General features: G+C 44.9%; 1 protein-coding gene across 5 annotated transcripts in view; it reads left to right on the top strand.

Annotated features, from left to right (window-relative positions):
* The window catches only part of KDM3B (lysine demethylase 3B), a 73,265-nt gene that overhangs the window by 20,738 nt on the left and 29,487 nt on the right, over window positions 1–23,040 (top strand). For 4 of the 5 annotated variants that reach the window (XM_089526617.1, XM_089526622.1, XM_089526610.1 and 1 more), the window contains exons 5-9: window positions 7,921–8,045; window positions 9,908–9,976; window positions 10,470–11,048; window positions 14,049–15,294; window positions 22,795–22,996. In XM_089526617.1, coding sequence (XP_089382743.1) covers window positions 7,921–8,045; window positions 9,908–9,976; window positions 10,470–11,048; window positions 14,049–15,294; window positions 22,795–22,996 — 2,221 coding nt within the window. The remainder of the gene's footprint in view (window positions 1–7,920; window positions 8,046–9,907; window positions 9,977–10,469; window positions 11,049–14,048; window positions 15,295–22,794; window positions 22,997–23,040) is intronic. The other variant, XM_089526628.1, reaches the window with a different exon arrangement.

Here is a 23,040-nt window from a genome sequence, read left to right as displayed (position 1 = left end):
TTCAGACTACTAAGGAGCTTGTCCACGTCCTCAGTACTTACCGACTCAAATTGATCCAGTCTAACAGTAATGGCGAAGGCGTTGGATGCCTCTCTCATTGCTTCTGACTTAAAGTTGGCATCTAAATCAGCTCTTATCCGAGAGATTTTATCTGTGAAATAATCATTAAAAGCATTACAGTAAGCTATGGTTGACTCTAATAGAGGGTTCTGGGTGGGAGGCAGTTGTGTTAAACTCCTTACCACCCTGAACAGCTCAGCTGGACGAGATTTCACAGATGCGATAGATGCAGAGTAGAAAGATTTTTTGGCTGCATCTATCGCCATTTGATAGGACCTAAGAAAAGTCCTATGAAGTATCTTATCAGATATGAGTTGAGATTTCAGCCAACGCTTCTCTAGTCGTTGTCCAACCCGCTTCATTTGTTTAAGCTCTTCAGTGTACCAAGGGTTACGGTTTTTACTGGGTTGGAAGGGACGCTTGGGAGCGATCATGTCTATAGCTCTGGTGATGTTGTTATTCCATAAATTAACCAGAACTTCAACAGAGTCACTGGCACTGCCAACCATAGAACCCCCTAGGGCTTCTTGGAACCTAATGGGTTCCATCAGCCTTCGAGGGCGGACCATTTTAATTGGTCCTCCACCCCTAGAGGGAGGAATAGTAGTCTCCAGACCAACCTTAACCAGGAAATGATCTGTCCATGATAATGCGGAGATACTAGTTATTTCTGCCCATGGATATGCCTGTTCAGTACAGAAGACCACATCAAGAGTATGACCTGCAGAATGCGTGGGCTCAGAGACTATCTGGGAGAGGCCCATGTTTGTCATGAAACCCATGAATTCCCAAGCCGCACCAGTAAGATTAGTCAAATCACCCTTGAGAGGGATGTTGAGGTCGCCCAGGACTAACAGCCTAGGCGATTCCAACATCAGCTCTGAGACTAGTTGTGTCAGCTCAGCTAGGGAGTCTGTTACGTTACGGGGTGGGCGATAGACCAACAGAATCCCCAAACTCTCCCTGGTCTTCAAGCGAAGGTAAATGCATTCAATGTGGTTTAATGCACGGATAGGTATCCTGGTTAAAGTGAGATTGTTTTTATGGATTATGGCTACGCCTCCCCCCTTCCCGCTTCCCCTTATCTGCTCATTGACAGAGTACCCGGCCGGAAGGGCCTGAGCCCAGGTTACAGAGCTATCTGCTCCTAGCCAGGTCTCTGTGATACATGCCAGGTCAGCATTGTGATCTATCAGTAAGTCATAGATGATACGGGACTTATTCTTCACTGACCTGGCATTACATAAGAGCAGGGAAAGGTTTGGCGAATGGTTAGGCATGCTTTCCAGATCTTTTGGGGTAGCAGGGCGAATGGAAGGCGGAATAGATATCAGACATCTATCACGTCTTCTTCTGTAATGACCTTTTGCCCTGCTAATGCCATATCTTCCATTGCCCTGCACAACTTGAATTGCTGCTCCGTTGAAGACATCTAATCCCTCCCCTGAAACATACAATGATGGATATATATCTTGATTGACCTCAAGACCCTCCATCTAACCAGTGTCTCGTAGTCCCCTAAATAGTCTGCAATCGATCTATTGTGACTTTTTAAGTAATGACAAAAACTGGGGACAGAGTTCAATGGTCTTGAGACTAGGCAAGTGGAAGGAAGAGCAGATAAGAGCCTCGCCCAGGCCTGACTGCTTCTGCGCCACCACTGTTGCTGGAGAGCCGATGGTGAAGAAGGCGGCAATGGAGTCCCGCCTTGGCCTCCGCTTCAGTTGCGTCGCTCTGGCAACCAGGCAGGTGGAAGGAGGGGCGGAAGAGAGCCTCGCCCAGGCCTGAGTGCTTCTGCGCCACCACCGTTGCTGGAGAGCCGATGGTGAAGAAGGCGGCAATGGAGTCCCGCCTTGGCCTCCACTTCAGATGATGCCTAGCCCTGTTTTGGGCTATAGCCACACTGCAGAAATAATCCGGTTTGACCCCACTTTAACGGCCATGTTCAGTGCAGTGCAGTTCTGGGAGTCGGACTTTTGTGAGACGTTGCACCTTGTCGGTCAGAGAGCTTTGGTGCCACCATAAACTGCAATTCCCAGAATACCATAGTATTGAGCCTTGACAGTTAAAGTGGTGTAAAACCAGATTATTTCTGCAGTGTGGATGCAGCCTTTGGCATTTTGCTGGTGACGTAATTCAGAGAGGACTGTTGAGCTGAGTGTGTGCTGCTGATAATGTTGGTAATGTTTTGTTTACTTGTTTTTGTTTGCATTTAACATGTTTTGTTTTGTTTTTTTAAAATGTTAGCCACTTGTCTTGGACACTTACCACAGAAAGGCAGGATGTACATTAAACATAACTGTTGTATGTGTTGTCCATATTCTGTTGTTGAGTTGCACGCCCACCTTATGCGATATTTATGCACATTAAGCCAATCGCATTTCCCCAGTCACTAAGCTATATATGTGAAAATGAGCAGTAATTACTTAGAAAGTTAAACTTCCTTATTTTTCTATATGATTATTAAATATAAAATAAAATTTCAGTGTTTTATGGGAAGTGATAGAAATGCACACATAAATGCATACACAAAATCTCATAGGACTATGGTATCTCCTTCTGTAATTAGAATATGGTTTATATTGTGTGGAAGACCTGTAGTCATTCAGATGAATTACTCTAACAGTTGCTACCACTGCTAAGCTCTGGCTGTTCTCAAAAAGCTACAAATTCTCTGCCTCGGGTTTAAAGCAGCAGTTTTCCAGTGATGGGGGGAAGGAATCCTCAGTTGGGTTAGTTCCCTCCTCTTGCTCCAATAGGCAGGGGCTAGGAAGTTGCAGTTGATGTCATAGGAGGGAACACCCCTGTCCTGCCAGTCTTGTTCCTGCCTCGCTCCGGATAGGTTGTTCTTGTTTTTCTCTCTTTTCCTTCACCTTTTACCACAAAAAAGAAAACCCTTTTTCCTTATCCTTCACTCCCTTCCTTCCCTGAGTGCAGGACTAGATAGCGAGTCAGGAGCCTTAATATGGATGATTCAGAGGAGAGCCCCGGCATGTCCGGGGAATCCTTGCAGTTTGAGGGCAACTTGCGGCGAGCCCAGACAGCGGCTTAAGCGGGGACCCCCAGAGTGGTGCAGCTGGAGGAAGGAGAACCCTCATCTCCGAGTCCAGATGCTCCAGGCCACTCTTGACCTTCCCAAGATCGGGAAGGGATGGCACAGCCAGCGGAGCCCGTCAGGCATGTAAGTAGCCCCACTTTGCCTCTCCCGGCGGCCTCTCCATTCACCCTTCCACTGGAGATTTCCTCCCTCCTGGCTTCACTAATCACCATGCAGGCGTCTGCCATTGTGGGCTAGGCGGGTGCCTTGTCCCCACCCCTACCTCAGGCCATGACCTTCGGCTTGCCTGCGGCTCAGTCTGCCTCCTCCCTAAATCTCCCCAGAGATGGGGCGCGAGGATTCACTCCACTGGGCTCATTCCCCCTCTTCTTCAGTGCCAACCAGGTCATCCTCAGAGGCCATACCAGATAATGAGAGGGGCACAGAGCTGTTAAAAGCGGTGGGGAAAAACCCGCCAAATCCACTCACTCCAAGGCTTCTCATAAGAGAAGGGCGACATCTAGTGGCCACCATTCAAACTACAAGAAAGCTAAACTTCTACTTTCCAATCATTCCTCAGAGGAACTTACGGATAACTCCCAGTCACGGTTGGTTTCTGAGGGGAGTCAAAATGACCTTTCTGAGGAAGAGGAGGTGGACATCCCCTTCCCCCCTTCCTCTGCCAGACTTATTTGCTGATGATGATTTTTCCATCCTCCTTAAAAAAGCCATTAAGGCTCTGGAATTGTCTGACACACCCAAAACCCACTCAGGTTCTAGACACTGATCTGCCTCAAGGGAAAGATGACTCCTTCCCACGTCCCTGACCCCCTTGCACAGAGGTCCCATTTCCTGCTGACTTTATGAGAGTGGTAAGGGAAGAGTAGTCCAAACTCACAGTTGTCAGACCAAACCCTTCAGGAGTTAAAACAATTTTACACTTTATCAAATTCATTGATGTCTAAGTTCCAGGTCCCCTTGATTGATATCCCGGTCTCAGCACGCATGTCCTCGGCCATTTCCCAGTAGATAAGACCCCCACATCCTGTAGTTCGGGTTATGCTCCTCCCACTCACTCCAATAGGCAGGAAGTAAAAAAGTGAGACCTTCTGGTGGCCCCACATGAGTGAAGCTAACCCTAGAAGGCCAGTATTATCCTGCCTGTCACTCCAGTAGGATGTGTTTGGTGTTGCTCTGCAACTTCTTCACTACAGCCACTCCAGTCCTTTTCCTTCTCTTTGTTTCTCTTACTGCCTTGGAAACAGGAAGAAAGATTTAATATGGCAAGGGCTCCCAGGATTGGAGAAAGGTCTTGGCTTTGCCTATGACTCTCCCTCTCCTCCAAAGCTGCCTCCTTTCATGGTGGGAGCACAGGAGATTTCTACAATCAGCTTTCCAGCACATGGGAGCCGTGACAACAGATGGTGAGGGGTATCCCCTCTATGTCTCTATTTCTTCACATCACCTCTGCCCAGCCCGTTCAGGGCCAGGGATCAGTGAGGAAACTGCCCAGAAGTTATGGAAACTTCCCTTCTCATTATCTCTGCCCAGCCCATTTAGGGCCAGTGTTCAGAAGACAGACCAGCCAAAAGCCATGTTCCAGGTCCCCTTGGTTGATGTCCTGGTATCAGCACTCATGTCCTTGGCCTTTTATGATAAAGATGGCAATGACACAGGAAAAATTCCAAAACACAAGAGATCAGACTCAGCCTTAAAAAGAAATTTCGAGGCTTCTTCCACAGTCATCAGGGCTTCATCTTCTGTCTCTATCCTCTCAAGGGCTGCATATGTCTGGGCAAAAGACCTCATTCAGTTAGTGCCCAAAGGTGATACCAAGCTCCGACAAGGTATCAATAAGCTTGTTAAGGTCATAAATTCACTTCATATGTGTTACAAGACATCATCCAATTTTGTGCCAGAGCCCAGGCTGCCTCCATCCTGATTAGAAGACAGATCTGGCTTAAAAATGGGCAAGTAGATATGTGATCTAAAACAGAACCTCACGATGGCTCCGTTTGGGGGGTCCAAACTCTTTGGTGAAGTACTAGAACCCATACTCATTGAAACTAAAGACAAAAAGAAGGCACTACCATCCACACATAGACTTGATGACAAAAAGTCTTCCCGCCAGGGTCAATCTTCCTTTCACAACAACAACAACTCATTCAGACAAAGAGGGGGCAGGCTACAACAGTTCCATCATATCTGGCAAACCACCACTTTGGACAAATGTGTCTTGTCTACTGCTTCTCCCCTTTCAAAAGATCATTGCTCAAAAAAGAAACAAAAAGGTTCACGTGCCCCAAAGCGTAAAAAGGTCACTACAGTGGTGAATGTCCAATCAAATCCAACTGGAACGCCCTATATGGCATCTTCAACAGATACAACTAACCACAGATGCAAGACTCAGGGCAAGTGGACTGATCTCAAAAGAGCCCACAGCATCGGTTGGCTGGAGCTCAGCGCGATTCGCCTGGTCCTTCATGCCTGTTGGTCTGTTGACCAACGCCAATGTTGTGGTCAGGACAGACAACATCACAGCAAAAGCACATGTCAACAGAGATGGCAGGATGAGGTCACGATCGCTGATGCAAGAAACTAAGAGTCTTATAAGCTGGTCAGAAAACAACCTGTCTCTAAGGGCTGAACAAATAAAAGAGATTTCTAAACACGAGGGCAGACTGGCTAAGCAGGATGGACGTAGACAAGGCTGAATGGCATCTCCATCTAGAGGTCTTTCAACTGATATCCCGGGCCCTGGGAACACCCATGGTAGATCTGTTTGCATCCCCGATAAACAATCAGCTGCCAAGATTTTTCTCCCAATTTTCGTCTCAGGGCTCAGAGGACACGGATGCCCTACACACTCCTTGGCCAGCAGGTCTGCTCTATGCCTTTCCCCCAATCCCGATGATATCCAGGTGCCTACTAAAGCTAAGAAGCGAAAGATCAACTCTGATACTAGTCACTCCACATTGGCCAAGAAGGACCTGGTTTCCAGAAATCTTATCCCTGGCACAGGACAAGATCAAGCTTCCTCTTCATCCAGACCTGTTATCCCAGGGTCAGATATTTCATCCAGAACCACAATGGCTCAATCTTCACGCATGGAAACTGAACTGAAACACACTCCACTTTTTCCGCCACTACCGTTTGTATGTTTTCCAATCCGCAGAGGCATCATTGCGTAGGCAAGTCCTCCAAACAATTGTCTAGTTGACATTGTCAGTTCTCCCTCCCATAGTAAATAGCTTTGACATATCCCAATTGAGGATTCCGCCCCTCCATCGCTGGAAAAATAAACATTGGCTTACCTTGCGATATGTTTGTTTTCAGCGATGGAGGCGAAAGAATCCCAGAACTGAGGTGATGCTTCGATTGTGGAGAGGGCGGAGTTCATATCTCAGTTGTTTTTATATTGTTTTATCGTTAATCTAGTTAGATATTAGTGTTAAATAATAATAACAATAATAATAATGTTTATTTATATACCGCTTTTCCAAATTAGATCAAAGCGGTGTACAACAGGAAGTACAATACAAAGTCAAAATAAAACATAACAGGCCTCTCTCCCCCTCAAGATGGTGGTCAGAAGGAGGGCTCTTAGTCTTTCAGGCCAGGCCTCTCTCCCCCCAAGATGGTGGCTGAAGGGAGGGCTTTAGCTTCAGCTATATCAACGACTGGAAGGTCAGGGGCATTCCCTCCTATGTCACCTGCAACTTCCTAGTCCCTGCCTATACAAATAAATAAATAAATTATTATTATTATTATTATTATTATTATTATTATTATTATTATTATTATTACTGGAGCGAGAGAACTAACCCAGTTGAGGATTCCTTAGCCTCCATCGCTGAAAACAAACATATCACAAGGTAAGCCAATGTTTATTTCTTAATTTTTTCATATTCTCTGTCTCACCATTCACTGTCCAAGAATCTGGGTCTCACCATAATAGAAAAGAAACAAGCCACCTTGCCTGAGAAGGACATTTGTATTGGTCAATGGCAGAATCCCAGGTGAAAGTAATATATTAATATATTTGACTACAGTGGTTAATGCTAGCATGTCACAAGGTCACGGACAGATAATCTACAGTGGTCCTTTTGTATACACAGGGGATCTGTTCCAGACCTCAAGTCCCATTGATTGTAATGGAGTTGCGCTCCTGCATGTGGCACTGTGTGTGTAGCGCAGGCACACATGCCATTTTCTCATCCCAGGCTTGCTGTCTGCATGAGCATAAGTCTGGAGATAGCAAACCCGTGGATGGCATGGACGGACTGTAAATAGGAAAGAAAATGTGACAAGTGCAGAAGGATAGATCTTGTATGTGAGAGAGTTCTTACTAATTGTTTTGAAAGCCTTATATACTCCCCAAAACTATTTTTGTATCCTACTGTTGGTATATATCTGTGTGCATGTGCACACGCACCTTCAAGTCAACTTATGGCAACCCCATTAATTTCATAGGTTTTTCTTTGGGAAAGGGTACTCAGATGTGGTTTTGCCAATCCCTTCCTCTGAAATAGAGCCTACATCACCTGGTATTTGTTGGCAGTCTCTAACCAGGTCCAAACCAGAACTGGCCCTGTTTAGTTTCCAAGAGCTGACTGGATCTGGTGTCTTTAAGGTATTTAATAGATGTACCACTGGTTAAAAGACTTTATTCTGTGTTCCAGGAAAAAAAGTCCTAGTAAATCTGGTTTGTGTGCTCCATTATAAAATTAATGCATTTTAAATCTGTTACTCTTGCCAAAGACTTCTTGGTGGAGTGGTACAGATTTGACTGATGGTATTCTCTTGTGGAACTTTCTCCTTAGGTCCTTACACCATCCAAGGGCAACGTGTAAACGTATATCAGCCAGAGGAAGAAAATAGTTGGGTCTCTGCTGTTGTGAGCTGTCAAGATCCTATGACTCGTCTGATGGAGGTGGTTTTGACTGAGGTGTGAAAGTTTTTTCTGTAGTTTTGGCTGGATCACACAGTAGGGTAGTTCAGGCATAATGCTAAGCCATCGTTCAGCATAATATACTTACCTGTGACAAGCCTGTGGCTTGTGGATTCTTCTGCATTCTCTTTTACATTTTGAGTTGTTTAGACTTTGATTACCAAGGATTAAACTCTGGATTATGATATTCACTTGTTTGCTAATTAGAATTCAAATGTACAAGCATTTACCAACTTTGGATATAAGTCTGGTTAATTTAATACTAAGAGTGGATGCTTCCATTCCCTGGCACACACCAGGGGGCACAAAGGACCAAGACTCACTGCAGCTTGTGCATATAACACTAAACCATGGTTTAACGCTATATCCAAACCCCCTCAGTATATTAACTACCATAGAAGGTAGCCTCAAAGGAAATGTATAGAATATTCCATTCTTTAATTCAAGGAAATATATTGGTTTCAGATTGCTGAATCAACCTTGTATATTACCTGATATTACTTGAAAGGTGTATTCATACTTAGCTTCTCGGAAAATGATATATACAGTAAAGGATGGAAAAAAGGCACAAACTGTTACAGTCGGCCCTCCTTATAGGCGGATTTGCCATCCACGGATTTGAGCATCTGCGGATGGCAAACCGCGCCACCATTCGGGACAACTTCCTTCTCCTCCCCTCATCTCCTTGCTTCCCCCCTCCCAGCCTCCCTCCCTTCCCTCACCCTTACTTACTTTTCTGGCCTGGGCTACTAGCGTGGGAAAAGCTGGGCGGCGGCGGTGGAGGCCAAGCCTCAGCCTCCTCGCTGCTGCCGCAGAAAGACGCAATGGCGGTGTTGGAGGCCTCTTGGTCCCAACAGCACTGCCACCGGGCTTTTCCTGCGGCGGCAGCAAGGAGGCCGAATCACAACACTGGAGGTCTTCAAGGCCTCCAGCACCAGCACCCGGCCTCCTGGAGCCGCTGCGGAAGGGCCGGATGCTGGCGCTGGAGGCCTGGGAGGCCTCCGGCGCGGCGGCTCTGCTTCCTTGTAGCCAAGAGGCCTCCAGCACCGCAATCGGGCCCTTCCACAGTGGCGGCGAGGAGGCTAAGGCTTGGCCTCTGCTGCCACCGCCGCCACCCAGCTTGTCCCACGGCGGCAGCGAGGAGGCCAAGCTGCCGCACCCGGAGGCCTTCCAGGCCCAAAAGGTAAGTAAGAGGGAGGAAGGGAAGGGAGGCCAGGGACTTTTGTCCCCAATGGCGGCGCGCGTACACGTGCGCCGCCATTGGGAACAAAAAGGACTTGAGTATACACGTATTTTGGTATACGTGGGGGGGTCCGGAACAGATCCCCCGCGTATACCAAGGGCCCACTGTATATGTAAAACATTGTAAAACATGACCACAGCTTTGGAAGAAGCAATTTGAATATTGGTTTTGAAGAAACTAATCTCTATTCATGATTGGTTTGTGCTTACTGCTCCAAAAATCTGGAATGACCTGCCGGAGGAGATCCGCCGTATAACATCTTTGGAGGCCTTTAAGAAGGCAATAAAACCGGTTCTCTTCCGGCAGGCATTCCCTAATTGACCTCCTCAGAACGTTCACTCTCCAGTTGGGAATTGTCATTTTTAATGGTATTTTAAGGTGGGAGGGAGATAAGGAATTGGATTTTATATGTTTCCCTATGCTTTTACTTGTGGTTTGTTGTGTTTTATTTTTATTGTTCTTATGTTTGTTGTTACCCGCCTTGATCCAATACAGGGAGAGGCGGGATACAATTATTATTATTACTTACTTACTTACTTACTTACTTACTTACTTTTTAATATTGGCTTCCTCTTTTTCTCTAACCTGGCATGTTGTTTCCCTACATAAAAATCAGACTGGTGAAATCAAGTCAGTGGATCCCCGACTGATTCATGTAATGATGGACACTTCTCCTTTGAATGAGGTACCATATTTTATCAGGTGATAATGTAAGCAATTATTTAAGGGGGAAAGGGGGTGCTTGCAGATACTGGCTGAATCCCAGAAGTCAGGACTCAACTGACACTTGAAATGTTGGCTGAAAATATGGGCAAAGTTACTACTTCCTCTTCCCCTAATGGGAGATGCCACAACAAACTACGATTCCCAGAATTCCATAACATTGAGCCAAAGTGGTTAAAGCAGTGTCAAACTGTATTATTTCTGCAGTGTGGATGCACTGTCATTGAAATCCATGGGACTTCAAATTCATAGAATGCTGATACAAATAAATGGTGTGAATAAGTTTTGAACAGCCCATTGTATTGCTGAATAATGGTCTTAAGTATTATTTAGTATTTATTTATTTAGTTTAAAGCAGCTTTTTAGTAGTAGAATGTTTAAATTTCTTTAATTCAGATAGAGATGACAAATCTTGTTTGTTTCTTGTAGTGATCTGTTCTTTTTATTTGTTACAGGGAGGTTCTCTAAAGGGAGCTAAATCCTCAAAAGGGAAAAAGAAGAAAGAGGGCATGGATGGGAAAGATGGACGAAGGCGGAAAAATGCTTCTGAGGCTGGGTGTGATCATGCTACAAAGAAACTCAAGGAGAGGGGTGAAGTGGATAGTAATGGAAATGATGGCGGTGAGGCAACCAGGGGAGCTTGGAAAGGAAGCATCAGTGGTGACACGGCTCTGGATCCCAAAGCCAAGCAGCTACCCACTTCTGTTCCTCAAATTAATCGTAGTATACGTTTTGCCACGTACACAAAGGAAAATGGCCGAACTCTTGTGGTCCAAGATGAACCAGTAGGTGGTGACACACCTGTGCCCTTCACTTCCTTTTCTTCAGCTGCTGCCCAAGCGTTGCTGAGTGGAGCTGGAAGTCAAGAGATGGCAAAACCCTTGGAGCAAGCCAGCCTCAGTCCATTGGCTGCCTCTGCAGTAGCTACAACAGCTGGACCAACGTCAACAACTGTGAGGACATCAGATGCTGGCCTGTCAGCAGTTACTGGGCAGGAAAAACAGAAAACAGGCTGTTTGCAGTCCCAGGGAGAGGTAAGTTGTTTACAGCTAGTATTTAATTGCTAGCATTCTTATAGCACCCTAGTATATTCAGACACTTTGTGCTGCTAATATGGTCGCAGATCTTAAAATAACTCTTCATCTTGTGAACTGGACTTAAATGTGTGAAAGTTTGTGGTACCAGTCTTTTTCTCTCAGGTCCAAAACATCCTCCAGAAATAATCCATTTTGGGACTGCTTTAACTGCCCTGGCCCAATGCTATGGAATTCTGGGAAATGTAGTTCTGTAAGACATTTAGCCTCCCATTTCAAACCGGCTTTCTGGCAGGCTATGGAGCTGAGACTGCCATGGTCGCCTTAGTTGATGATCACCGTCTGGGCATGGACAGGGGTAGCGTGTCCCTGTTGGTGCTCTTGGACATCTCAGCGGCCTTCGATACCATCGACCATGGTATCCTTCTGGAACACCTGAGGGAGTTAGGTATCGGGGGCACTGCACTCCAGTGGTTCCGTTCCTACCTCTCGGGTAGATTCCAGATGGTGCAGCTGGGGGGCTGTTGTTCCGATAAGAGGGCCCTTACATCTGGTGTCTCTCAGGGAGCGATTTTGTCCCCCATGCTATTTAACATTTACATGAAGCCGCTGGGAGAGATCATCCGGAGATACGGGGCGCGGTGTTATCAGTACGCTGATGACACCCAAATATGTTTCTCTGTGTCTCCGACTGATGCAGTGACTAAGGATGGCATCTCTACTCTAAATGCCTGCTTGGAGTCGGTAATGGGCTGGATGAGGGAAAACAGACTCAGCCTGAATCCAGAGAAAACGGAAGTATTCGTGATAGGTTCCCCGGGCCCGGGGAAGGATATTTGTCCACCTGTCCTGAACGGGGTCACGCTCCCCTTGAAGGACTCAGTTCGCAGTCTGGGGGTGCTTCTGGGCTCTTCGCTCCACCTTCCATCTCAGGTGTATGTGACGGTCAGGAGCACCTGCTAATCAGCTTCGACTGATATGCCAGCTGCGACCCTACCTGGGCCGGGGGGACCTGGAAACGGTGGTACATGCTCTGGTAGCCTCTTGGCTGGATTTCTGTAATGCGCTCTACATGGGGCAACCCTTGTACCAAACTCGGAAGCTACAATTGGTCCAGAATATGGCAGCAAGGCTGGTCACTGGATGTTCCAGGACTAGCCATATAACACCTATATTGCAAGATCTACGTTGGCTGCCCATTAATTGCTAGCATTCTTATAGCACCCTACAATACAAGGTGTTGGTAATTACCTGTAAAGCCCTAAATGGCTTGGGCCCAGGGTACTTGGAGGACCGCCTCTCCCCATACAATCCGCCCCGCACTCTCAGATTGGGTGGAAAACATCTGTTAAGAGTTCCGAAGTCTAGATATACTTCATCTTCACAGAGGGCATTTTCCATCTTGGCCTCGCAGATTTGGAACTCCTTGCCCAACGAGCTCCGCTCTGTCACCTCTTTAGATCTGTTCAGGAAAAATCTGAAGACCTTTCTTTTCCGTCAAGCTTTCCCCCATGTGCCTTAATACTATCCTCTTCTCCCCTCTCGCATATTGTTCGATCCAGCTATTTTATTGTATGGTTTTAATGGTATGGTTTTATGGTTGTAATATAATGGTTTTTTAGAGTATTTTGTATAGCTTTTAATTGGTATGGGAAGTTTCTTTACACTGTTGGGGATATATGTTGTTATAATTGTATCATTTATGTTGTAAACCGCTATGATCTATATAGGAATAGCGGTATATAAATAAATTTTCATTCATTCATTCATTCATTCATTCTTTGCCAGAGAGCTCTGGTGCCACAATAAATTACAATTCTCAGGATTCCCTAGCACTGAGCCAGGGCAGTTAAATCAGTCCTAAACTGGATTATTTCTGCAGTGTGTTTTGGACCTCAGTTAGTCTCAGAAGTGCTACATGATCCCTTTTCATATTGATATTCCAAACTGGCATGGCTATGTCTTTGAATTAATGTATAAAAGTATTGTCAGGCAGATAGGAATCTACAAACCTTTATAAACTGCTAATACCTTGTTGGTGTGTTGGTAAATGTACAGTGTTTTCTTCCCTGTCTTCATAGGTTATGAGAAAGATGATGGCTTTTATCATAACCTGCAATTTAAATCCAGTAGTTTAGTGTGCCTTGATTTCCCTGGTAAAACTTTTTTTTTTTTTTTTTGAGGTTAAAGAGCAGGTGTTTTTTGTTTGGGGTTTTTTTGAGGTGAAAAAGTAATTATGGAGGAAAAGGTGGGCATATGGCAATTGACACTTTTTTAAAAGAAGCAGTCTGTTTTATAAAGTAATTTCAGAATGATGATTTCAATATAAACATGGATATTTTAGAGTATAATTTCAGAAACAGATAAAATTCTGTGGCAGGATCTAAAGGTTTTTGCTGGCAGAATGCAAAGAACCCAGCAACATTAGGAAGGATTGCTCCCTTTTCTTTCTGCAGCCTTTTGTGTTTCCCAAAAAGTGAATTAGGGCATGGTGGGTTTGGCAAACCCTCTAAAGCCAGGTTTTGGGTGGAAAATGTTCCATTAGTAATTTCCAGGACTCAGTGCTGCCTAGAAGCTGGATCTGTCAGGTCCCCATCTAGCATTCTAACCACTGTATCACAGTATCTCAGTTGAGCTGTAAATGTTTTTAATTTGTAGTTATGGAAGCCTCCTTGGGTCTGAACTTGGGGAAAGGTGGCATATTAATTAATTTTAAAAAACCTAATGATTTTTTTCTCCATGTGTATCCTTTTTAGCTTTCTAAATGCAAGTTTGCAAAGCCTGTCTTCAGATTTGGAAGACTAGTCATTTAGCTTAGGCAGGCTTCCAAGTGCATTTGTTGAACAAGTTATTTGTTTTTGTTTTGTTTTCTTTTTTATGATGTGGCATGAACTGGTAAGAACTGAAAAGTTTGTTGGGGAAATTTTTAAGAGGGATGGGGAAAGTGTTCTGAATTATAGATCATGAGAGAGAAATAACTGATATTTTGTTTTGTTTCAGAGTTCCCAAAATTTAATGTTGGCTTCTCCAGGATTTGGAGTGGCACAATCAAGTGCTTCTCAATCTTTGGTGTTTGACAGTGGGCGAAGCCAGTCCAATGGAGTACTTGCTTCAGAGAAGAAGCCTGTTGGATTTTCATTTGGTAGTAGCACTGGTCATGAGGTTCAGAAAGATTCTGATTTGTCAAAGAACTTGTTTTTTCAGTGCATGTCTCAGAATCGTCCCTCCAGTAATTATTTCACAGCCTTATCTGAGAATCTGGCTGAAGAACCTGCAAATGAGGACTCATTAAAAAAAAGTACAGAGAATTTGAGTTTGGGCATCTGCAAAAGCAAATCTCTTACAGGAGAAGCTAAACTTGGGACTCAGTTGGGCACTTCGGTGGAGCGGAAGCTGCCAGGGGAGTCTATGCCCACCCTTACGCCAGCTTTTCCACGAAACCTCTTGAGCACTCGACCTCCAGATAATCATGAGAATCTTTTTTTGCAGCCTCCAAAACTGTCACGAGAGGAACCTTCAAACCCTTTCCTGGCATTTGCAGAAAAATCAGAACCCAGTCCTTTCAGTAGTTTTGCTTCCTCATCTCAACCAGGAGTATCTGCTACTCCTCCTTCAGTTCTTGGTTCCAAGACAGCTTCTAGCTGGCCAGATTTGCACACCTCAGCTGACTCTTTAGCTAAAAAGAAAAGCTTGTTTATAACAACAGATTCCTCCAAAATGCTCTCCAGTGCTCCTAGTTCAACTCTCTTTGCCAGTGTTCAGGGCTCATCTACACTGGGGAATGGCCGTTCCAACTCACCTGTCAGCAGCCTGACACAGCCTATTGAAATGCCCACACTCTCCTCCAGTCCTACAGAAGAAAAGCCATCTGTTGGGCCTGGGCAGCAGGACAATCCTCTTATGAAAACTTTTTCCAATGTGTTTGGCAGACATCCGTCTGGCTTTTTCTCATCACAAGCAGAGCAACTGCCAGAGCACAAAGCCCCCTTTGAAACTGTGAAAAGGTTCTCTCTTGATGAACGGAGCATGCCATCTAAGCAGGATTCTGATTCCAGTACCAATAGTGACCTCTCTGACATGAGTGACTCTGAGGAGCAGCTGCACACCAAAGCTTGTCTGAAGGGAATCCCAGAGCATCTGATTGGGAAACTGGGTCCCAATGGCGAGCGGAATGCTGAACTACTAATGTGCAAGGGAAAAGGGAAGCAAGCCCCGAAGGGCAGGCCTCGCACAGCCCCCCTCAAAGGTGAACATTTTTAAAGGCAGACTTTAGTTATATGGGAAAGGCTGAAGTTAGCACTGCTCAGTCCTGTGTTGGCACATCTTCTATATGGTCAACCATGTCATGTGCTTTCCTCTGTGAATCTTTCCCCCATAAGCCACTCTGGGAACCTTTTGAGGGGAAAAGCAGGGTAGAAAATTGTTTTTATAACTATACAGTCAAAACAAGACATCAGGATCAAAATAAGGTTCTTAGATGTGCATTAAGTGCACAAGCCCATAGTTGTTCTTCCTGGTCTCTGCCACTCACACAAATGGGTTGTTATCCTGTGCCTGTGCAATTAGCTTTGGAAGCGTCTTGGCAGTAGCCCCGCCCACTACTCCCCAACTGCCTTATTGGCCGGTTTCCCACCTAAACCCTCAGTTCCTCTTGTCTGCCGCACTAGCAGCAGCATCTAGGAACTCGCCAGAGATTCATTTTCCTGTCAGACTTTTAACATTCTTTTTGACAGGACCAGTCTGCCTTTTGGTGGTAATTTTTTAACATCTTTCTTCATATTTAAACCAGTCGCTGCAATTTCTTAGGGAGGCGCATACTTAAATATGAATCTAAATTCTGAGGTAAAGTTGTTTTCAGGACTGCTTGCGCTGTGATTTCTTCTTCACAGAAAATCACCTACTTAAATGTGAATTTAAATTCTGAGGTAAAGTTGTTTTAACGTCCGCTTGCCTGGCCTTCGCATTTGGCAAGGCCCTTTCCTTCTCTGAGGAAATTCTTCTCATACAATGGCCGCTCACCTCGGTTGGTGCGCTTGGTAGAGTTCCTCTGTTCTTCTGAGGGAATTTTTTTAAGAACAGTTGCCCCTTCGCGGGCGCCCTTGGGAAAGCCCCCTTTTTCTCCTGAGGAGAATTTCTTACAGGGCTGCCCGCCTCACTGGCACGCCTGACAAAGTCCCTTTGTACTCCTGGGGAGAAACTTTTAAAATGGCGCCCATCTCTCTGAGGAAAAGTTATAAAATGGCCACTGGCCTTCTTCTTTGCTTGGCTTGAGCCGTTCCCATTGCTAAAGAAAACATTTTTCATGGCCCCTCATCTTTCATGGCTAAGAGCCTTCATTCTTCTGAGGAGGAGTTATTGGCTGCTTCTGACTTCAATCCTCACTGGTCCCTGACGCTCCTTAGTCAGACTAATTGGAAGGCAGCCTGGCTTCACTCATAATCGGTCCCTGATCCTCTGGGATAAAACTGATTGCCTGGCAGCTTGACTTCATCATCGGTTGGTCACTGACTCTCTGAGGTCAAAGTGATTGACTTGCAGCCTGACTTCGATCTTCATCGGTCCCTGACTTTCCACAGTCATACCGATTGGCTTGCAACCCGACTTAGACCCTGACTCTCTGGGGCCAAACCGGTTGGCTGGCAGCCCAAATTCGACCCTCATCGGTCCCTGACTCTCCAGAGTCATACTGGCTGGATGGCAACCTGACATTGATCCTCATTGGTTCCTGACTCTCTGGAGTCATACCGATTTGCTTGTAGGCCAGTTTTGACCCTCCTCGATCCCTGACACTCTGGAACAGACCAATTGGCTGGCTTCCCCATTTTTTTTTAAGTTTATTGAATTTAAAAAAACATCCATACAAGCTTGCTTACCTTTACAAAATAGAACATGTACATATGGATCTAATTTCCATAGATATTTTCTTATCTCATGCATACACCTTCCATCCTATTCTATCTAATTTCTTATCCTAACATCCATTCTTCATACTAACATTCAGATTACTTCCTTCTCCTTTCTTTCTCTGTTTGTGCAGATTCAAGATAAGAGTAACTTTCTTCAAAATGGTTTTTTGTGACTTTACCCAAACATCTACAAATTGATTAAACTACGAGAAAACTGACGAGACTAAATGAACATGATCTGTATCGTTGATCCCCAAAATATATATGTATATCTACACACCTATACATATATCTTACATTTCTTTTAACGAGGACTGTAATATCATGTTATCCATTGGATTATCTACAAAGACTGTTATGTCATTCACAGTTTGTACAATGTTATAATATATCAAGCATGGGTTAGAGTTCCAGATTTCTTAAGATATTCCATCACAGGTTTCCACGTTTGGTCCACACTGTTCAGATCTTCTCCTCTAAACACCAAAGTTAATTTGTCCATCTCTATTGCCTCATAGAGTTGGATTAACCAGTCTTTTAGATCAGGCATCTTCACATCTTTCCACTTCTGCACTAAAGTTATTCTCACTAATGTGATTGAATAAAACAAAATTTTACCATATTTTTTCTCCACATCCTCATCATTGGCTGGTTTCCCCATTTTGATCGTCATCAGTCCCTGGCTTTCAGGAGTCATACTGATGGGCTTGCAGCCCAACTTCAACCCTCATCGGCCCCAACTCGGGTTATTTGGGTCAAAGCCACACTTTTATCCTCCTCAATCTTCCAGGGTGGAACCGTTTGGCTCACAGCCTACCTCTGTCCTCATTGGTCCCTGACTCTCCGGGGTTAAACCTATTACCTTGCATATCTGCTTTGATGCTTGTCAGCCCCTGACTCTCTGAGGTGTCCCAGATTGGCCTACAGGCGATCTTATTTGGCACCTTCCCCAAGTATTAGGTGGTAGCCAGGTTGCCATCATGGTATGACCACATTCCGACCTGACATTCCTTTGGGAGAACAAATATTAAGGGCCCAACGTCATTACCATTTTAAGCTGCACAAGAGGATTCAACTGCAGCTGGCCCTTCAGTTTCTGAGGGCTGTTATTTGTACCGCCGCACGCTCCTCGTCACCACCTGGTTGATTTTATGGCCGTGATAGATGGTTCTCAACAGTCTAATGCAGCTGATGCTGGTTCGGATTCGAAGCCATAGTTGCTCCCCTCTGTACTGAGGTCAGCTACCAGCGAGCACTCTGTCAATTTGGAGCCATGATTTCCCCTCTACATATCGAGATGCACCACTGGCTCATGCCGCCCTGATTCGGGACCATAGTGTCACTACTTGTGAGTGCTCTGCCAGATCCTGGGCCATTCTTGTCCCCTCCCTTTCGAGACCTCTTATGGCTCCTACAGTTTGTCCCTCGAACCAATACCAATGATCACTTGTTTGGCTCCAAGCATGCTGACTTTGATTTGGCGTTATGGTTATGGTCTGTGCCAAAGTCTACCTTTGCGCGTTTGAAACTGAGATGTTTTTTAAGTTGCTCTCTCGGTATCAAGGGATGCCATTGTCATTGGACAGGTTATACAGTGTACGTATTCCTTCCATACCAAAACCCCACATCACTGCTATCCCTAGGTAGCTGATTTGGAAGACGTGCTGCTCCCTCCATACTGAGGGACGACATCACCATTCACATTATGAGGACCTCCTTCCTCTCAGGCTGCATGGTATTATATATGGATACCCTTGATGGTTTAAATTGTCCTCAACCGGGGATAGCTAAATGCCACTTAATGCGAACATTCAGGTCTCATATTTGAGTCGTCCCCCATAATCTTGAGGGCGCAACCTGGGTGCTTTTGGTACAGATAATCCTTCACCATATGAAAGGCCGTCAGGATTATGCTATCAATACTCATAAATTGGTTTGCTTCCTCTATACCTAGAGACATTACCATTATGCACTTGGTACCAATGCAACTGTGATCGTCTTGTTACCCCCATGGGAGGCTTTGATAGCATTGTTCAGAGACAATCATTAACAAGGAAAATGTTCTTCCACTTCCCCATGTGAATGTCAGTCAAGGCATTGGTGCCTGTTTACCAAGGACCACTATATATACTGGGGAATACATGTCTGTTTTCCATGCCCATGGCCCTTCCAAGGGGTCCCTGTCAATGCCATCCTCTTTCCAGGAACAGATGGCGAACAACTGCTTCAATTCGTTTCCATTTCTGCTCTGGACAGGAATGTCCTCTGGAGACATCTCTCCATTTCGAGCCTCCATTTGAAGATCTGTCCACCCCTGTGGATACTTTAACATCTTGAGTTGTGCATACCTGTTCCATTTCTCCAGGCTGACTGATGTCGTAACATCCTACTTCTCCTGAACCTCTGTCCAAGGCATCCATTGGCTGAGGTGGCAATACTTCAGACCTCCACCTACAACCCAACAAGGGCATTCTGCAAATCTCCTGGGGGGTCTCTCCTGTAAAGGAAATCTTGTGCTCCTCCTAATTGTTATGCCCTTACACACGTACCTTATGCTTCATTATGCGCCCTGGACCTTCACGATAAGGGATTTTGTGACACTGTTATATGGTCTCGAAGCCCTTCTGCTCATGCTGACATGCTGCTGTGGATTAATGATATAGCTAGAGTCGTTCCTCCTAAGCATTAGAGATAACACTATGATGATTTCTGTCATATTGCCTGGTGTTTTGCGCCACCTGGTTAGAAATTAGACTTCATAATGCTTGAAGTCTCATCCAGCTCCACAGCTCCAAAAACTTGTTCCCAGGGCCTGATGGATTAACAGCATCTCAGTCCTGCTATACTGTTTGCTTATCCATTCTGGCTGTTCCTGACATGTCATGATGTCCTTGATACATCTTCTACAGGACATCACGTCATAGGATACCATCCCCACAGGGATTCCCTACAACTTGACAGTGTGGTATTCCTTCACTTTTACAATGCTGTGACTAGTTTTTTGGCATCACACCAGCCACTGTGATTTTTCTTGTCATTTCAGCCAAGATCTGCATGCTTCATGCTGATAGCCTGGAACATTACGCTCAGATACAGCATATCTTGTGTGTCACAACAGTTGGATCTTGTGATCTTCTTACTTTTTTCTTGTCAGAAATTTGTTGTGACTGGATGAGGTATTATTCCTCCTCTAATGTCCACCACTGTTCCAAAAATTGTTACTGGAGCTCGTCTCCAGTGCAACATCATTCTATGAATGGACTTCCCAACCATCTCATTGCTGAGCACAGATTGTCTATTTTATACTCTGTTAAAGAAGACATTTAGCCCTAGACTACTTACCATTCTAGGCTGTGTCTGTCAATGCCATAATCTCCAAATCATGGCTTCGAGAGGCTTTATTAGGTTACTGCCCTTTTTACTACTTTCAAGATTCCTTGAATGACACACCTTCGAGTTTGAGGGCTTTCTAAGCCCCTCTTTCCTAGGTACCAGTGTCTTGACCTGTACAACCTCACAATTGTGCAAGCCTTTTGCCTTCATGTTTGTTTCAATATACCTTTCAGATTAGACAGTGTCTGTATACCAAACATTCTTGCTTGCTATATTCCAATAACCACTTACAGTAGTGAGTTTCCTTCGCTTTCATGCCACTTACTGATTCGGTAGCTTTGGCATAATCTCCATTACCAACAAACCTATCCTATCTAGGTCAAGGGTTTCCCTGACTTTGGTTTATACCTGCTATTGATTATGGACCATCAAGGTTTACCTACAGTCTGTACAACATATGGTTAACTGGCAAGCCTGTTTTTCTCCCAGTGGGCATGTTTCACCTGCATTGGTGACTGTTTCCACTACGTCTAAGTACTGTTTTTTTTGCTTGACTCTGTAGAGCCATCATATCAGCGGGACTGTTCGTTATCATGTTGTGTGCCCTTGGGCTTGGCTTCGCAAATGGTCATTTTGTTTGGGATCAGTGTGCCTTTCTTGTGTGGCATGGCACTCCCTCCTCCCCTGACTGAAGCTTGTCAGTCTAATCTATTTGTGTGATTCGCAGAGACCACGAAGAAGGACAGGTTGCTTACCTGTAATGGTATTTCTTTGAGTGGTCATCTGTGAATTCACACAAATCCCACCCATCCTCCCCACACAGTTGTGCCCTGCCTGTCCTTTGGCTCTGAGCTGCTGCTCAGCGTCCATGGAACTGAAGGTTTAGCTGGGAAACCGGCCCAATTGGGCAGTTGGAGAGTGGACAGGGCTCCCACCAAAACGCCTCTAATAGCTCTGGGAAGGTTCCAAAGCTAACTGCACAGGCGCAGAATAATCCATTCGTGTGAATTCATACATGAGCACTCGTTACCTGTTACAGGTAAGCAACCTGTCCTTTCATGATAGATAACATGCTTTGCACGCAGAAGATCTTAGGTTCAATCTTTTGCATCCGCAAATTGTTGGAAGAACTTCCTGAAACCCTCAATAACCAGTGTCAACACTTGGTCAAATAGGCCAGTGTCCTAACTCAGGAACATAGGAAGCTGTCTTATACTGTAATCTTGGATCACTGAGATATAGTAGTGAAGAAATTATACAGAGGTATATATTTAGGACACAGGGTTAATTAGGACTGCTGGCAACTACATATAGTCCTGGAGAAATAATGACATCCTTTTTTTGTTGTTGTTGCTCAGGTATGTGAGAGTTCATTTAAATAGAGACAGGAAATTATTTTAGTCTTGGGTGCCAGAATGTCCCCCTGATAGTCCAGTGGACAGATTGATGTTATGTGATAGGACCCAGCCACCCCCTGAATGCCCATTTCTGGTTTCTTATTTCAGTAGAGAAATATGGAAGTACAGTATTACCCTACTTTTCATCTCATTAAGCATTCCTGCTCAATAGAGCATGCTTATTTAAATAAATAACAACAACCTAAGAGTCTGTCTGTGTCCACAGGGAGATCATTTTTGGTAAAGGCTGAGATGTAAGCCTTTGCTGGCTTTAAAAAATTGACTTGCTGCTCTTCTTTTGAAGCCATGGTTGCTAATAAGATTGGTTCTTGAAAGTGTGTATGTGAACTGAATGGAAACTTGGGAATGGTTGCTTCAAACAGTCATATATATGTTCCTACTGTCTTTTCATATTTTTGACCCCTCTTACTTTGGAGTCTGGGAATCATTTGCCATAAGTTAAGGATTCTTTGATATAAACAATGAAGTTGTGGGGGGAGGCAGAATCCTAACCATAATGTGTGAGTGATCATATTCAGTACTACTGTTTCCTGGTATTTGCATACTGGGTATTAGTTTTGTTCAAGAGATTATACATATGTAGTACAGTCCTCCCTCCTTTCTCATAGTCTTTGGACTAATGTCCTTCGCTTATGCACAAGGGTCGAATGGAGGGAGAGTGAATGGAGCATGTGACTATGGTGCACGCCTGTGTGCCCCCATGCCTATATTAAAGCCAATGGGGTTTGAATATAGGTGAAACTCTATTTTCGCGAGGGGGTCTGGAACGGATCCTCCACAAAAAAAAGAGGGGCGACTGCATTGACCATATGGCATACAGTGCACTTGGGTCAGGCCTATATGCCTTGACCCGTATACATATGAGACACCCTGATGTCAGGTAGGGTAAAGAGCACTCTTGCTTTCCATAAAGAGTGTTGGTGAACTACTACTATCATTGTATCTCATGATTGGCAAGCCTCACTGGATGATGGGAATTGGAATTCAGCAATATCTTGAATTCCACAGCCCTGATGCAGAATTATATTTTATAAAAGTCAACATTATATATCCTGCTGTAGTTTAATTGAAGTGCTCTTTACTTCATAGTTGGCCAGTCTGTACTGAAAGACATGAGTAAGGTGAGGAAGCTGAAGCAGTCAGGGGAACCATTCCTCCAAGATGGCTCCTGTATCAATGTGGCTCCTCACCTGCACAAATGCCGAGAGTGCCGGCTGGAACGCTACCGAAAGTTCAAGGAACAGGAACAGGATGACTCCACTGTGGCCTGTCGCTTCTTTCACTTCCGCAGGTAATGAAACTCTCAGAATTAGTCTTCATATTTCTTGGCTGTTC

This window comes from Sceloporus occidentalis, unplaced genomic scaffold (genome assembly GCF_023333645.1).
Source record: "Sceloporus occidentalis isolate IW3139 unplaced genomic scaffold, rSceOcc1.0.p SCAF_1, whole genome shotgun sequence".
Lineage (NCBI taxonomy): Eukaryota > Metazoa > Chordata > Lepidosauria > Squamata > Phrynosomatidae > Sceloporus > Sceloporus occidentalis.
Note: the sequence above shows the minus strand (reverse complement) of the source record. Positions and strands in the feature narration are given on the sequence as shown.